The sequence below is a fragment of the Diabrotica virgifera genome, chromosome 7, assembly GCF_917563875.1.
Source record: "Diabrotica virgifera virgifera chromosome 7, PGI_DIABVI_V3a".
Taxonomy (NCBI): Eukaryota; Metazoa; Arthropoda; class Insecta; order Coleoptera; family Chrysomelidae; genus Diabrotica; species Diabrotica virgifera.
This window is the reverse complement of record NC_065449.1, coordinates 239,738,819-239,758,036: the sequence shown is the minus strand read 5'-3', so window position 1 is coordinate 239,758,036 and position 19,218 is coordinate 239,738,819. Positions and strand designations below refer to the sequence as shown.

The 19,218-nt window shown below is 32.2% G+C and overlaps 1 protein-coding gene across 1 annotated transcript in view; it reads left to right on the top strand.

Annotated features, from left to right (window-relative positions):
* Positions 1 to 19,218, top strand: part of LOC114328107 (disks large homolog 5) — a 272,549-nt gene that overhangs the window by 222,947 nt on the left and 30,384 nt on the right. The window contains exon 9 of the mRNA XM_050657116.1: positions 4,598 to 4,651. Within this exon, the coding sequence (XP_050513073.1) occupies positions 4,598 to 4,651 (54 nt within the window). The remainder of the gene's footprint in view (positions 1 to 4,597; positions 4,652 to 19,218) is intronic.

Genomic DNA, 19,218 nt, shown 5'->3' with positions numbered 1-19,218 from the left:
GAAATCCCAAAGAGTTTTTTGCAATACAATATCGGAAACCCCTTTGTTTTTTAATTGCTAATCAAGCGGACGCTTCACTGTAGTATAAGTGAGGACGTTTGAGTTGGCATAAATTCATTATCTCGAGAATTGGCAAATTTCAAGAGCAATCTTCAGACAGGTCGATTTTTATTTTTAAATTAGGACTTTTTGGCATATATATAATACTAGTGACGTCATCCATCTGAGCGTGATGACGTAATCGATGATTTTTTTAAATGAGAGTAGGGGTTGTGTGATAGCTCATTTGAAAGGTTATTTAATTCTCTATTCACTAATATAAACAATAACATAATTATTTATACAGGGTGTACAAAAATTTTTTTTTATTAAATTAACTTTGATTAAATTTGACAAATAGAAGAAAAAAATTTTTTTGTACACCCTGTATAAATAATTATGTTAATGTTTATATTACTGAATAGAGAATTAAATAACCTTTCAAATGAGCTATCACACAACCCCTACTCTTATTTAAAAAAATAATCGATTACGTCATCACGCCCAGATGGATGACGTCACTAGTATTATATATATACCAAAACGTCCTAATTCAAAAATAAAAATCGACCTGTCTGAGGATTTCTCTTCAAATTTGCCCATTCTCGAGATAATCAATTTATGCAAGCTCAAACGTCCTCAATTATACTACAGTGTAGCGCCCGCTTGATTAGCAATTAAAAAAACAAAGCGGTTTTCGATATTTTATTGCAAAAAACTCTTCGGGATTTCATCAATCAATGTTTAAGGAATATCTGCGTACCTTGTCAATATTGAAATTTTTAGATAAATGTCCGATTTGGGTTAAAAATGGCCGATTTCGCAATTTTCAAAATTTTCAATCGCTTATATAACAAAAACTGTTAACTTAAGAGAAAAATAACTAAGGACCTTTTCTGTTTGGAATGATCCAAAAAGCCTAAAAAAATTTTTTTCGATGCAAAAAGAATAATTTTAGGAAAAACCCCTAATCTTTCCCCTCGCCTGGCAAGGTCTTATGCTCTTCAGAATCGCCTGTCATTGTACACATTTCTTCTAAATGACTTACTCAAACACATACTTAAATTTAAACCTTACAGGAGAAAGTTTATTTTACCCCCTAAATTTGCACTTTTCGATTCACCTGGTAGATACACGTGCACCGCTGAGGCCTGCCAGGTCATGGTTTTTAGCTTTGGTGTGCTATGAATTATCACTCTACAAATTTTTAGCCTTACAGGACGACCGTTAGTCAAAAGGTTCACTAGCTCTTAGACTATAACTACTCATGTAGTCATTGTATCAAGTGAAACAAAAAATTCGAAAATATTTTATTAGCTTATGAGGTAAAGCTATTGAGCTTTCTCGAGGTAATGCTATCGAGTTCTTTGGTCTTAACGATTTTTGAGTTTTTGGTACCACTAACAAGTCAAAATAACGAATTTTTTTGTAAAAAGGGTGAAATTCCACATATTGTTTATTATTAAACAAAAAAGAAGATTAAAACAAAAAATATGTCGATAGCATTACCTCACGAAATGGCCAAAGAAAATCTATGCAAAGTATCCGCTGGATCGGTCAAGTAGTTTTTGACTTACAATGTCCACAGCCTTTGAAAAAGCAGTTTTGAGAAAAACGCGTTTAAAGTTTTGACAACTTTTGTTTTCAATTTCTTTTTTGTCTGTCTAATCGTAAAGTCATGCCCTCCAGACTATGTTTTGAATCGCTGAGTAATTTACAAAAGAGAATTGGAACATCTTGTTACTCTTCGCCGATGTTACCAGTTTTTATAGAAGGTATGCGAAGGCAAATAAGTACTTTTATTTTCTAACAAACAAAAAAATAATAATAAGAAATCAAAATCGGAGAATAACAAACTATTTATCCTTATTAACCAAACTATAAAATTCATATCTATATCTGTAATTATTTAATCTTAATTGAAAATATAAAAAAAAACCAAAAGAAAGAGGTAAAAAGCTCAAAGTTTATGCTTGCCTCTAAGCATAAGCATAAGCATTGTTCTTTTCAGCGTACACCAATATTATAATTATTGTTAAAACTATGTAATATGTTTAGGTACCATTTACGAAAAAAACAAAACTACGTTATTTATCTGACTGCTGTATTTGTATATGGGGGTGGTGGCTTAGACTGGTAAAAACAACGTTCTCTTAAGATAAGAATTGGTTTGATCCTACCTTATGTTTTGTCGATGTTATACAACGTGGACAATGTCGTACGGGAAAAACACACAACTCTCTAATTTCCTTTATTATTTATTTTCACGGACACTTAATAGTTTTTCCAAGTAAATAATATCGGCCCTGGACAAGGGTGTTTCAAAAAAACTCACAACATCAAATAAATAGGAGAGAAAGAAAAATTGGCCTGAAATGAATATACAGGGTGTCCAGAAACTCTACCGACAAACGAATACAGAAGCTTCTTCAGATAATTCTAAGACAATTTAACCCTATTCACTTAGTCCGAAAATGCTTCCTACGGGAGCTAGAGCTCTTTGAAGATGGCGTCTTGTAATGAGTTTTTCTTAAATACCTCCAGAACGCTTCTATTTAGAAAAACAAAAATTGGTACGCATATTTATCTTCCAGAGGTAAATCTATTCCATCCTTTGCGAATTTTTAGTACCGATCATAGGCGTCCGTCTTGGGCAGGGCTTTTGTTATTTTATCGCATAACTTTTTTGTCTTTAATTTTTAAGCATTTTTGACACTGCATTAATAAATTGTCAGGTATTTTAGTGCTAAAAGGTACTCTTGTTTTAAGCCGGTAGGACACACCATTTTCTAGAAAAATCGATTTGAAAATTTTTCTTTCCTTAAATTTCAAAAAAAAAATTACAAAAACACCTATGTAGAAAGACGAAAACTGGTACATTTATTTATATTCCAAAGATAAATCGATTTCATTAATTGCGAATTTCTAGTACCGGTCATAGGCGTCCGTTTTGGGTGGGTCAACAGTTATTTTATAGCGTAACTTTTTTGTCCTTAATTTTTAAGCATATTTGACACTAGATTATTAAATTATGAGGTATTCGAGTACTAAAAGTTACTCTTGCTTTAAGTTAGTAAAATACATCGTTTTTTTTTGAAAATTTTTTTCATTTTTTTCAAATTCTCAAAACGAATAACTTTCAAATCCATTTTTCTAGAAAACGGTGTGCCCTACCGACTTAAAGCAAGAGTACCTTTTAGTACTAGAATATCTCACAATTTAATAATCCAGTGTCAAAAATGCTTAAAAGTTAAATACAAAAAAGTTATGCGATAAAATAACCGTTGCCTTACCCAAAACGGACGCCTATGACCGGTACTAGAAATTCACAATAGATGGAATGGATTCATTTCTGGAAAGTAAATAAGCATACCAATTTTCGTTTTTCTAAATAGAAGCGTTCTGGAGTTATTTAAAAAAAAAACTAATTACATGACGCCATCTTCAAAGAGCTCTAGCTCCCTTAGGAAGCATTTTCGGACTAGGTGAATTGGGTTAAATTATCTTAAAATTATCTAAAAAATCTCCTGTATTCGTTTGTCGGTAGAGTTTCTGGACACCCTGTATACATCAGCATGCAAGAAGAGCAGAAGGTATAAATTAAAACTACTAAAGGTTTCCCTTTTGACCACGAATCAGGTGTTAAAAAAAACAAAGCTTACCTTAAAGATAGTGTGTGGCCAAAAACAAAGGTCTTGAGGACCTAAATATCCAGGAATTATAAATCCTTGCTGAGCAAGATAATCAACAACTTCATAAAATTGAATATTCCTTAATTAATTATCAGGATGACTTCTGATTAAACATCCACAGAGAGTTTCATAGGACAACACTTATCCTCATGAAGTGTAAATCAAAAATGAACAAGATATGACACTAGACAGGTAAAGACAAAGAGATGACACTTACTAGACAGGTAGCAATTTATACCTAAAGCCTACTTCATGCCTGATTTCCTATATGATTTCGGACTTAAAACTGGCTTGATAGCAGCTAATATTCAAGACAATATAGAAGCTTGATTTTTAAAATTATTTAGGCCAGTACTTGTGACAGTAAAGCAAAAATTATGACAATCTGATTTATAAAAATCGTTTCTAGTAGCTTAGCGACTTTTAACCCGTAACAATCTGTTGAACGTTTCTCACTACGCTCAAGGGCGCTGGCGCGAAGAAGCTGCACAGCAAGTCGAAGGGAGTGATATTCAACATGCAGTATTTTCGGTAACTTTACTCCGCTAAATATGAAATTTTCCAAGAGAATCCTTGAAGTTATGTACTTTCATTTAAAATAATAAAAAAATAGAAAATTTCAACATTTTCAGACCATACCCCACGCCCTCACCCTTAAATTTCATTTCCTTGGTCTATATGCAAATATTCAGTGGCTTAACTCCGAAATAATAAAACATTTTATTATGAAATATAAAATATCTTTATATAAGGATCAGAAAACAAATTCAGCAAAATGCCCTGCTTATTTCCTTAAAAAAATGTTTTTAATATAAAATAACCCGTATCAAAAGTTTGCATCGTATACATTTCTTCTTTTATTTCAGAGAAAAGGAATGCCAATTCCAGATTCTAACCATGCGATATACTCTGGTTATGAGGTAAGAAAGCAGATTTAATATGATAGTGCTTTATTAGTGTAGTCTGTATTGTTCGTTTTTTATTGTAATACATAAGACAAGTTGAAATCCTGATAGACATATGTGGTGCTTGATGCTGTATTAAAATTGATATTTATAAATATACATACTAACATTTTGGTAAATAATAAATATAAATTAAAAATGTAAATAATTTAAGTAGAGAAAAGCTTTAAATTTTTGAAGAATTAAAAAAGTAATGAAATTATAGTTATTTTCAAAAAAAATGTTGATGGAAAAAATTATAAATCTGTATAAAATATAATAAAAGCTTTTCTCTATCCAAATAAGTATCCAAAGTTTCTTGAGTTTTAAATTTCCGAAATTTCTTTATATTTCATTATTATTATGTAAATATATTATAAATCCAGTGACATAAATTCTGTTTGAGATAGACCTTGAAAGTTAAATACCTTGAGTTGAAACTTTAGCCAGTTACAAAAAAATGTTATTTTAATGAGGAAAGCAGTCCTCAAAGATGGATTTTTCATCACCTGATGGTCAAAATAGCATAACATACAACTGAGTAGAAACTGCAGAAGACAGAACAGGAAGCCAGCTCACAAATACAGCGATTGGACACATGTCACAACAAGACACCAAAATATGGACGAAAAACATTGTATGTTGAAACCCACGAGAACACAGTCATGGTAAAAACACGATGATTAGACGACATCAAAGTAAAAATCGGGAAAGACTGGCAACAAATAACACAAATCAGAGAAAAGTGAAGAACTCATAGGGAGGCTGTAGTCCAGGAATGAATGCAAAGAGAAGACTATGTAGTTTTACGGCCTTAAGTGCTAAAGATTCATTGAAAACAGAATCGTATATTAACTATCTCAATGCCTGATCTTATATTACTCATGAACTCTTTAAACTACTGGATACAAGATACCTTTAATTAACATCTGTTAAATGTTTAAGCTAAACTAAACTATAATTACATAAATGAGTCCAACTGATCATAAAACTATACCGAGGTTGCACCATTACACATTTTTTATTTCTAATATCCTTAGACAAATATGTAGATACTAAAATATACTTAAATACTAGTATTGTGATTTATTTTCGTACATTTTAAAATACATTTCAACTATTTTTTATATGTTATATACTTTTAACTTGAAATAAAATGATTGCATTTTTCTTTACTTGATCTATACGGATACTTCATTGTATTGGTCATTTATACCAATATAACATGCCTAAGTACGCTAGTAGCGTACCTCTGTATGAAGCAAGAAGAAGTGAGGACAACGTCGTAAAGCAGTGATGCCACGCGTGTTCATTTTTGGCGACAAGTACCTTCAAAGATAAGAAATTGTATAATCAAATATTCAGCATAGAAATAGAAGATTTAGCAGACAAACTTCAGCACCAAAAAGTTACTAATTTTTGTTTATACATAATGTATTTTTTCATGTTTTTGTTCAAATGTTCGGAAAGGTTTACGCAGTTAATATAATTCCAATAAATAGTCAGCTTTTTACGTTTTTTTTAGCAAGAAATTCAGTTTGTGCGCCGACAAGCAGGCTTTTTTATATGTATAAGGCAACATGTACCAAAGAAATACAAAGGACAGCCATGGCCAATAGAGCAATGACAAAGCTCACCAAAGTACGGGAAAGCCACAACATCACCATGGATACAAAGATGAAACTTGGAAAAACAACGTTTTCTCCATTTTTCTATATGAATCTGAATGCTCTTTTTGAAGAAAGTTGATAAATGTACTGTAGACGTATTCAAATGTTTTGCTGACGAAGAATGTTGCGAATACCCTGGACCGTAAGAAGAACCAACGAGTCTGTTCTTAGACAGATGCACATTGCAATTAGGCTTCGAAATATTATAGCCGAAAAACTCATCGCTTAGTTTTTTGGTCATGTGTTGCGTAGACATGGTCTGAAGAAGCTGACATTACTGGGGATGGTGCACGGAACAAAAACCCGGGGAAGATCACCAACAAGATATTATATGGACCAGATTACAAAAGAGGTCGTGGCTTCACTAAATCTATGCTTCAGAATTCCAGAGGATAGAGATAGATGGAGGCAGTTTAAGAGAAATCACTCAAAATTCAAGATGGCGTTATGTCCGAATCGGACGACCGCCTAGAAAGAGAGCAACATGTAAAGGAACACAAAAAATATTCTAAATATATTTGCAAACTTGGAACTGGTGGCAAGTCAGTTACACTGAAACTACAAGTGCGGAATTTAGTGCATAATATCGCATAATACAATAATAAAACGTACGAACATAATAAAACGTCCAAAATAAAGTTAACTATTAAACTTGAATTTTCATTAGCCGTAAATTTATTGACCGAATTGAGGACACTTAAACTCAAAACTTAAAACGATTATGTTGGAGACAGACATATCATGAAAATCATAGATTTTTGTAAATGACTGATTCATACGACGTCATAAAATAAAATAAAAAGGCTCCAACAGCCATAAAAAGTGCTTAAAGAAAGACATGATAACGACAGAGCAATAGATCCAAAAATATAAATTGTTGGACTCAGCGAATTATTATGGATGAAAGATCAAATTAAAATGTAATGGTCCAGAAAGTTACTGCCGTTGTCAGACAGAGAAACTATAAAACGACGCGATGTCTTTTTAAAAAGATTTATCTAAATTGAAGAAGAACGGTCTTCTAATATATTGATAAAGTATGTCATAGAAACTAATGTGGAGATTTCTTTTTAACACTCTAGTGAACGTATATTATATATATTCTAGTATATAAATATTTTTGACTCAATCTCAATCTCTCAATCTCAAACCACATTTTTATTACAGCAATATTTTATATGACTTAATACACACATCTTTTTTATGGTTCCAACAAGGCTCCATTTATGATAAAGTAGTTTTTTGGTCAAGTTCAAACTCTTAAAGTTCTTTTTTTCTTAAAGTCGTTTTTGGACTGTTGGCGATCTCCTCACATTTCACCTTGTTTTACTTCATTTGAGAGAACGAATATTTCAGAATTCTGATACCCTGTGCCAGCTTTGTTTGTTGCTAGATATGGTTCACTGTTTTAGGTTCTCTGCTATACAGTCTGCAGCTCAAGGCTCTATGACACAGCCCTATTGTATGCAGCTGTTCCTTGGCTGGCGCATATCCTGATATGCCTCTGAACTCATTCCTATCTGTTTCCTGTGATACTGCAGCCCTATTTGCGTATTTTCTCCCAACATAGAATTTGCTGTATGCTTGGCTTAATGTGTTTTCCAGTGAGAGTTATGTTTCGTTCAGATAGAGAGAAACTGTCTTATTTTTCACTTAGAACACAGAGCGCAAACCAGCACATAAGACAGTTTTGCCTTCGCATTGCAACTGAATAAAAATGGTATACATTTTTATTTCATTTTATATTGGTTTTACTCCTTTGAGTAACTAGGTCCATTTTGCGTTGGAATTTACCAGCTGCACAGACGGGGGCGTGAATTGTAAGTTTTTGAATTCCCTCTTGTTTCTTCGCTTCAGCATCCATCTGGCTTGCAATTTTTAGGAGCCATGGAGATGTTACCAGGAAAATGGTCCAATAAGTTTTCAATTAAATATCTTTTAGGAATATTTTTAATATTTTTCAATATTTTTAATATTTCTATTAGGTTGAAAACTTTGACTTTCAGTTTCCAGATGTCGCTAGACACCTACCCCATAAACATCAGTTGCAATGCGGGGATAAGCTCTCTGATGATGACTCCAATTAGAGTCGAAAATCGTCGATTTAGAGTGCTGGTTTGCGCTCTCTGTTCTAAGTGAAAAATAAGACAGTTTTGCCTTCGCATTGCAACTGAATAAAAATGGTATACATTTTTATTTCATTTTACTCATATCTATTTTGCTTTATTTGTTTTATCTGTAGGTACTCTTTATGGTACATGTTTATTAATTGTTTAAATAAAAAAAAACGATTTTAATGGAAAACGCTTAAATTCTCTTGTTTTTTACAATGTTAAATCTTAAAACTTTTACGGATTGTATAGCTAATGATATGAACAATACATAATTTCACTTTTTACGTTAATTGTTTACGTTATGCTTCATTAATAAACAATAAAGTTTCAAATTTTTTGCCGATTCCGACTAATTTTCATGTTAGTACATCATATCGCACACCTAGTTCAATTGTGCCACAACTGCAAAAAATTCGAATTTTGGGTTAAGGCTGTAAAATATTGCCTATATAATGTCCCATCTAATGCAATACAGCCTAAACTAAAATATTGTTTTGGATAATACCACAACTGCAAAAATCAATTGATTTTTCATTATATTGCCGCCGTATCTCCTAAGTATTGTTTTATAAATGACTTTCTTCACAATGCAATATCGCCATAACTATCAAAACAATAATAACGTTTTATTTTTAATAAATTGTAATAATATCCAGCCAATAAGTGTATAATTTACTACCTAAAGTGTAATTTTGAAGCCAGTCACTTTCAAAATAAATTATTTACAGGGCATAACGCATTTACTACAGAACGTTTTGCTCATTTCTCGAGAATATTGTGTTTTGCACTTGTGGCACTATTGAACTAGGTGTGCGGTATGTTTTATACATATTTTAATAAACATGACGATATATGTATTTTAATGTTTGAAAAGTGTAAGACTAAAAAGTAAAAAATAAAAAATATGAAAAAAAATTTTTTTAAGAAACGCTTTTCTTTAGTTACGAGTGACTAAAATTAAAAATATTATAAAAAAATCAACGAAAAAGCAAAAAATAAAAAAAAATTGAAAAAATCTAACACATTCGTTAAAGAAAAGCTTGGGGCGAAAACCGTTTATTCGATGAACACGCGCCACGCTTTTCTTTGACGGATGTGTTAGATTTTTTCAATTTTTTTTATTTTTTGCTTTTTCGTTGATTTTTTTATAATATTTTTAATTTTAGTCACTCGTAACTAAAGAAAAGCGTTTCTTAAAAATTTTTTTTATATTTTTTTATTTTTTTTTTTAGAAAGTAGTTAAAAATTGACTAGTTCTTTTTTTTTGTTCTTCTTTTCTTGGTCGTAAATAATCCAATATACATTTTGCAAAAGTCCATAATGTGGTCTCGTTATTTACTGATAAATGTTCATTATACGTGATTCATCATTGGAATTTGGTACGCAATAAAAATATTTTTTGAGCCAACTTGATGAAAATATTTGCAAAATAAACTATAGCTATATGCTATATAATGTATTCATATTTGTGCTTTTATTTGAACAAACTATGTGGTTGCGAAAAAGGCATGAATATAAACTTGAATAATGTCGATATTTTTATCCCTGAGTATAATACTATAATAAAAAACTTAGCTACTCGTCCTTTATGTATCCTGTTGTTAATATCATTCCCATATATCATTATTTCGTAATAATATATAACATTTGCTCCGGCTCATTTTTATTATTTTATATAATGATAGAGAAATAAATCCTCAGGCATTGGCACAATACCAAGAGCAATGCTGCAGTCACTAGGTGGCGAAGGATTACAAACATGAATATCATCTATTTCATCTGTGTCGGTGTTTGGAATTAGGGAAAATGGCCATCTGATTTGGTATATCTTAATTTATGGTTCACTACACTAAAGGACCCCATAGATAGACATTCATGTACCTATACATGAACAGTATACATATACAAGTTTATTGCACAAGTATACTTCAACGTGTGTTGGGTAATATACTTGCACAAGTATGTATGTTGACTGCACAAACAACATGAGACTTGCGGAAATTTTGGAATTTTTACTTGTGCATGTGGAATTGCGCAAGTGTAATTGAGCGTGTGTGTGAAAGACTTGTGCAAGTTTGAAACAGTTGAGTTTTGACCATTCAGAGTGTAGACGGACGATATTGGTGTTTCCGGTAGAGTAGTTGGTTCCGACTATGACATGGTATAAGTAGCTGGCACATTGTGCATGAATACTTGTACGTGTGTTGTGGACTTACATTATTGGCAATCTTTTTTCGGAACATAGGTACTTTCAATGCAATAAGTTAGATTGTTGATTTGCAATTAACCAGTGGAAATTTCAAGACAGCATCGCGATGTTTCTTATTTAATTCATTTGTTCGACTGCACTAAACTAAGGTGCCCCATCGGATTGCATCGTTTGCTTGCGAAGGTGAAGGTGCGATAGCCAGCGGTAAAGGGATTAAAGTCGAACAAATGTTAAAACATCGCGATGTTATATTGAATTTTACACTGGTTAATTGCAAATCAGAGTTGGTGCAGTCGAACAAATTAATTAAATATGAAACATCGCGAAATTGTCTTGAAATTTACACTGGTTAATTTGAAATCAAGAACCTAAACGTATTGTAACGTATTGCGTTAAAAGTGTCTATGTTCCGAAAAAAGATTTCCAATACTGTATAATATATTACTCTACAGAACACATCAACAAGACGATGAAATAAGACTAGCACGGAAATTAATAAAAAATGTTGGATCGGAAATAATGCCAAAAGTAACAATTTCAGAGGTAACTACAGCATTGGGAAACATGAAGAGAAATAAAGCTGCAGGAGAAGATAGTATTACTACAGATATGATATTAGAAGGAGGTAAGGAACTCATTGCAATTGTAACTAAACTTATAGACAGTTGTTTACACCAGGGCAAAGTCCCTAAGAGCTGGAACAACTCTAAAGTAATCTTATTACACAAGAAAGGTGATAATCGAAAGTTGGAAAACTACAGGCCCATCAGTCTATTGTCACACCTATTTAAAATACTCACCAAAGTCATAACTACCCGACTAACAAGAAAATTAGATGAATACCAACCATATGAACAGGCAGGTTTTAGAAAAGGCTATTCAACTTCCGATCACTTGTTAACCACAAAAATATTAATAGAAAAATGTAACGAATACAAGTTTCCAGTTTTTATAGCATTTGTAGACTACGAAAAAGCTTTCGACACTATAGAACACACGGCCGTAATAAACGCAATGCAAAATTGTAGAATAGACAGCAGATATATTAACTTAATAAAAGAAACTATGAACCAAGCTACAGCTACATACTACCTAAATGAAAATGAATACTCGAACCCTGTACCATTAAACAGGGGAGTCAAACAGGGAGACACTCTATCACCCAAACTGTTCACCTTAGTTTTGGAGGACGTTTTTAAAAATCTAAATTGGAAATATAAGGGAATAAACATCAATGGCCGCTATCTCAGTAATCTACGATTTGCGGATGACATAATCCTGATAGCTACTGACCTACAAGAACTGCAAACCATGCTTTCAGAACTACACACAGAATCTTCTAAAATAGGACTGAAAATAAATTTAAACAAAACAAAAGTCATGCACTCCGAAGAAACGATGACAATAATAAACAACAAAGTTATAGAAAAAGTTGAAGAATATATATACATAGGACAAAAATAATACTAAATAGGGAAATTCAAACGGAAGAAATAAAAAGAAGAAGAAAGTTAGCATGGACAGCATTCGGCAAACTGAACTATATACTCAGAAATCAGCAAATTCAACTACATCTTAGATCTAAAGTCTTTGATGCATGCATTATTCCGATATTAACATATGTGGCACAAACATGGACAATCACAAAAAAGAATATGAACATTGAACATACTCAGAGTCACTCAACACGCGATGGAAAGAGCAATGCTTGCCATATCACTTAAGGACAGAAAAACAAACACATGGATAAGACAGAAAACCAAAGTCACCGATGTGGTACAAAAATCACTAAAATTGAAATGGGAATACGCTGGACATGTAGCTAGGAGCGATCTTAACAAATGGCACAGAACAATTCTAACCTGGAGACCATACGAACACAAAAGACCCAGAGGCAGACCTCCTATGAGATGGACAGATGATCTGAAACGAACTGCCGGGAAAAATTGGCTACAAGTAGCGTACAACAAAAAACAATGGAAAGGAAGACTTGAAGAGGCTTATGTTCAGATGTGGACGTGAATGGCTAGACGAAGAAGAGGAAGAAGATAATATATTATATTCGGCTTCTTTTTCTTTACGTGCCATCTCCGCGACGAAGGTTGGCCATCATCATTGCTATTCTCACTTTTGACACTACAGCCCGAAAGAGTTCAGTTGAGCTGCATCCAAACCATTCTCTGAGATTTCTCAGCCAGGACATTTTTCTCCTACCTATGCTGCGCCTTCCTTTAATCTTTCCCTGCATTATTAACTTTAGAAGTTAATTCTAATTAGTACTTCCTCATTGGTTATTCTGTCTGTCCAGGAGATTCTCAGCATTCTTTGATACGTCTACATCTCAAATGCTTCCAATCTATTGAGGCATTGTTTATTGAGAGTCCATGTCTCCACATCATACAAAAGAACAGAAAATACATAACATTTTAGTACTCGCTTTCTAAGATTTAGGCTGAGGTCTCTACTACATAATATTTGTTTCATATTAGTGAATGCACTTCTAGCCTTTTCTATTTTAATTCGGATTTCTTTGGTATAATCGTTTGTTTCACTAATGTGTGTCCCTAAATAGTTATAATTCTGAACTCGTTCTATCGTTTTATTATTTACGTGTAGATTTATGTTTCTAATATTTTTCTTTGATATAACCATGAATTTCATTTTCTTCATGTTTAGTGACAGACCAAATTCTTCACTCGTTGCAACAACCTTATCTAAAATTATTTGTAGATCTGTAATAGTTTCTGCTATTAGTATTGTGTCATCGGCGTATCTAATTTCACATATGGGTAGGCCATTTATTTTTATGCCTGCTACTTCATCTTCTAATGCTTTTTTGAATATGTCTTCTAAGTATGCAATAAACAGTGATGGCGACAAGACACAGCCCTGTCTAACGCCTCTTTTGATTTTTATTTTATTGGTGTTTAAATTATTTATTCTTATGAGAGCTTCTTGTTCATAATACAGATTATTTATTATTCTTATATCCCGTGTGTCGATGTTTTTGTTCTCAGTAGTTTTATTAACGGATTATGTTTCACCGTATCGAATGCCTTGTTATAATCTAGGAAGCAGACATAGATGTCTTGGTTGACATCTAAATATCTCTGTATTAGCACATTTACTGCAAATAATGCTTCTCTGGTTCCTTGAGCATTTCTAAATCCGAACTGAGTTTGTCCAATGTCTTGTTCTAACTTTTTGTATATTCTACGATGCATAATCTTTAGAAATACTTTGAGTATGTGGTATGTTGTATGTGGCACATTGGACTGATGGTACGGTGTTCGCAACATTGTCTGGCGTTTCTCTTTTTCGGTATAGTCACGAATGTTGATAGAAGCCATTCTTTAGGTAATATACCTGTTCTGTATATGATATTAAATAATTCGACAATTACATGTACCTACATTGCAGTCGGCTATAAGTTGCAATATTTCTGTCGGTATTTCGTCCGGTCCTACAGCTTTCCCAGTTTTCAGTTCTTTAATGGTATGTTTATTCGATATACTTGCACAATACACTTGCGCATGTATACCGTTCAAGTATGGTTCATGTTCATGTTCATGTCTATGGGAGTCTTTAAAAAAGAGCCACTACCAGATGTGTACCGAAATTTATTACCCCAGGCTCTGGGTGAAAAAACGTGATATAATTCAGGAATTTTTGAAACCTATCAAGTGTTGTAAAGGACGATGCCAGGAATAACTTCTACTAAAATGTAACCAAAAATATTGTGCGCTTTTTTTTCTATTGCGATTTTCATTTGTTAAATTTGCAATTTTTAATGGTTTTTAATTTTGCAGCTTAGGATATTGATTTTAGAGAAAAACTTTTTAATAGAAATTTGTAGTAAATTAAAAAACCTACAATTTGAGCTATGGTAAGTTTAATTTCGTTAATTGGTTATTGCAAAACAGCCTGGGAAAGGTCCAAAATGGCCGTTTTTTACAATTGCATTATTTATTGTACAAATAATTTTTTTATTTTTTTAAGCTTTGAAATGAAGATCTTTCAATTCCAAACATAAAAAAAATTGTAAAACCAGATTAACGAATTTGTTGCTTAGATATTATAAATTGTTTATCCCAAGAGATCAAATGTCGAAGGCTATAACTTTTTGAAAAAAAATTGTAGAGAGTTGGTGAAACATCCAATCTCCTTCTAAAGAGTTATATTTTCATATTCTGATGTAAATAAATGCGTAAAACATTTTTAAACCTCTAATTTTTGGGTTTGAAAATAAGGGAGCAGATTTCGTTAAAAACATTTAGAGCTGAAGCGGCCCTGTACATCCTATGAGTTTTTAACTTACAGATTATTGTTGCTGAAGATGAAACGAAGATTTATAAAAAAATAAAAAATTTCTACGACCAACTGAAGCCGAGATAATTTTTGGGTTTGAAAATAAGGGGGCAAATTTCGTTAAAAACATTTAGAGCTGAAGCGGCCCTGTACATCCTATGAGTTTCTAACTTACAGATTATTGTTGCTGAAGACGAAACGAAGATTTATAAAGAAATAAAAAGTTTCTACAACTAACTGAAGCCGAGATAATTGTTTTTTTTTCTTAAATCGTAGTGCCTTTATTTATAACAATTAAGAAATTATTTTACAGTCATTGACTAAAGAAAGACTTATATTATCTTAAAATAAAAATTATTATAAAATATAATTACATTTAATTATTAAAAATAATTTTTTAATTCGGTGCTTTTGCAAGCGGCCGAATTTTGCAAATCTCCCGGCTCGCTTCAAATCCGCGCGTTCGGAAAATTTTTACGTAGCTTGTATTAAATTTTGACAGAAAACAATTTAATAATATTACCATTATAATATACAGTCTATTTACCACTCTATTTGTTTTTCTTGATAAACTTTTATATGTGAAATCCAAAAAGAATAGTCACTACAAGAAGAAAAAGTTTTATATTGTATATTATAGTAAGAAGTAACAATATTATTATATTTATATAACAATGAAAAAATTAAAAATATAGTTATATATTTCATATATATGTATCATTTTTGTAATATTATTTCTTCAGAAATGAAATTTCCCATATAAAAGTTTATCAAGAAAAATAAATACAGTGGATACAGACTGGTAATAAAATGGTAATATTATTAAATTGTTTTCTGTCAAAATTTAATACAAGTTACGTAAAAATTTTCCGACCGCGCGGATTTGAAGCGAGCCGGGGCCTCGATTTTTGACCCTTCGCTTCGTATCTGTTTAGTATACGAAGCGAATACGTTCGATAACGAAGCGAAGGGTCAAAAATCGAGGCCCGGGCGATTTGCAAAATTCAGCCGCTCGCAAAAGCACCGAATGTAAAAATAATTTTTAATAATTAAATGTAATTATATTTTATAATAATTTTTATTTTTAGATAATATAAGTCTTTCTTTAGTCAATGACTGTAAAATAATTTCTTAATTGTTATAAATAAAAGCACTACGACTTAAGAAAAAAAAAACAATTATCTCGGCTTCGGTTGGTTGTAGAAAATTTTTATTTTTTTATAAATCTTCGTTTTGTCTTCTGCAACAATAATCTGTAAGTTAGAAACTCATAGGATGCACAGGGCCGCTTCAGCTCTAAATGTTTTTAACGAAATTTGCCCCCTTATTTTCAAACCCAAAAATTATCTCGGCTTCAGTTGGTCGTAGAAATTTTTTATTTTTTTATAAATATTCGTTTCATCTTCAGCAACAAAAATCTGTAAGTTAAAACTCATAGGATGTACAGGGCCGCTTCAGCTCTAAATGTTTATAACGAAATTTGCCCCCTTATTTTCAAACCCGAAAATTAGAGGTTTAAAAATGTTTTACGCATTTCTTTGTATCAGAATATGAAAACTCTTTAGAAGGAGATTAGATGTTTTACCAACTCTCTACAATTTTTTTTTCAAAAAGTTATAGCCTTCGACATTTGACCTCTTGGGATAAACAATTTATAATATCTAAGCAACAAATTCGTTAATCTGGCATTACAATTTTTTTTATGTTTGGAATTGAAAGATCTTCATTTTAAAGCTTTAAAAAATAAAAAAAAATATTCGTACAATAAATAATGCAATTGTAAAAAACGGCCATTTAGGACTTTTCGCAGGCTGTCTTGCAATAACCAATTTATTAACGAAATTAAACTTACCATACCTCAAATTGTAGGTTTTTTAATTTACTACAACTTTCTATTAAAAAGTTTTTCTCTAAAATCAATATCCTAAGTTGCAAAATTAAAAATCATTAAAAATTGCAAATTTAACAAATGAAAATCGCAATAAAAAAAAGCGCACAATATTTTTGGTTACATTTTAGTAGAAGTTATTCCTGGCATCGTCTTTTACAACACCTGATAGGTTTCAAAAATTCCTGAATTATATCCTGAAATCGACCTATTTTTCACCCACAGCCTGGGGTATATCTACATTATCAAATACCTCAGGAACAAGCGGAGTTTGAAAACGGAAAAGGGACACATGAACAAAGCCTGAAGCTGAGACAACTCATCTAAAAGACGAAAGAATTTCAGTTACCTATGATAGTATGCTTTAAGAAGGCATTCGATTGTGCAAGCTGGAGAAATCTTTGGTCCATTTTAATAGAGTACACCGGTACACCTGGTGACACTAAAAATCTGTAGGTACCAGTCTAATATGGTAACAGTACAATTAGATCAGAAGTTCTAAAGCCAATTCAAAGCAGAGAGATGTTAGACAAGGATGCGTTTTGTCATCTGACTTATTCAATTTAATGGTGAACATGTCATGGTCATGAGGTCTTTATAAAGATGGTCGTTGGAGTAACAGTATCTGGTAGAAAAATCAACAATTTAAGATTTGCTGATGACACTAAACCTATAACAGCAAATAAACAAAAATTGCTAGATCTCCTGCGAACAGTTTAGTTGTAAAGCAATAAAGTTGGTAATTGATGGATTCGACCGTTACTTGATGGAAGTTCATTTTATCTCACAATAAAACACTGAAAAACGTTTGTTTTTCTATACTTCCACAAAATTTATTACAACTATGTTATTACTACAGCTGTTTCGGCAAAGTGCCTTTCTCAAGTGATATATTTAACAATGTGTTTGCCTTTTTAAGTCTGTAACTGAAGAGGTTGAGGAGTAGGGAGCTGTTTGTCTCGAGTTGGTCATTCAGAATTATATCTGTATTTTTCAATTTATTAATTTCCATTGATTCTAAAAGTGATGGCTTAAGGCCTTTATTTTGAATATGTAGAATTTGAAACTCTTCATTGAAAGAATGATTATGATCTAGAAGGTGAAGTGCGTATGTAGAAGTGTCTGTTTTTCTATTGTTGAAAGCCCTTTTGTGTTCTGCTATCCGTTTGTCAAAAGTTCTGCCAGTTTGACCGATGTAAGTTTTCGGACAGTCACCACAAGTTAGTTTGTACACACCACTCTGTAGTTGCTTTCTCTTTCGGCTTTTATTGTTTTTAATATGTTTGCTTAAGTTGTTGTTAGTTCTGAAAGCTGGTGTTATTCCTTTCTTTTTTATATATCTGGCTATTTTTGTTGTTATGTTGCCAGTATATGTGAGAGAGCAGAAGGTACTGGGTTCTTTCTGTGGTGGTGGATACACTAATTTCAAGGCTTTCTTATGGAGTTTTTGGTTTAAACAAATAAACAAATTTGGTTTAGACAAATAGCAGTAAACAATGGCTATAACGAACAAACAGTTAACAACATTTTAAACCAAAAACTCCATAAGAAAGCCTTGAAATTAGTGTATCCACCACCACAGAAAGAACCCAGTACCTTCTGCTCTCTCACATATACTGGCAAAATAACAACAAAAATAGCCAGATACATAAAAAAGAAAGGAATAACACCAGCTTTCAGAACTAACAACAACTTAAGCAAACATATTAAAAACAATAAAAGCCGAAAGAGAAAGCAACTACAGAGTGGTGTGTACAAACTAACTTGTGGTGACTGTCCGAAAACTTACATCGGTCAAACTGGCAGAACTTTTGACAAACGGATAGCAGAACACAAAAGGGCTTTCAACAATAGAAAAACAGACACTTCTACATACGCACTTCACCTTCTAGATCATAAACATTCTTTCAATGAAGAGTTTCAAATTCTACATATTCAAAATAAAGGCCTTAAGCTATCACTTTTAGAATCAATGGAAATTAATAAATTGAAAAATACAGATATAATTCTGAATGACCAACTCGAGACAAACAGCTCCCCACTCCTCAACCTCTTCAGTTAAAGACTTAAAAAGGCAAACACATTGTTAAATATATCACTTGAGAAAGGCACTTTGCCGAAACAGCTGTAGTAATAACATAGTTGTAATAAATTTTGTGGAAGTATAGAAAAACAAACGTTTTTCAGTGTTTTATTGTGAAATAAAGTTGGTCTTAAAATTAATAAAAACAAGACGAAAATAATGGTGATAGACAGATTCAAAATTGAATCCTGCAAGTAGTTATTCATAACCAACTGAGTAACCCTCTCAGGAATACCAGATAGTAGACAGCTTCAGCTATCCCGGATCTAAT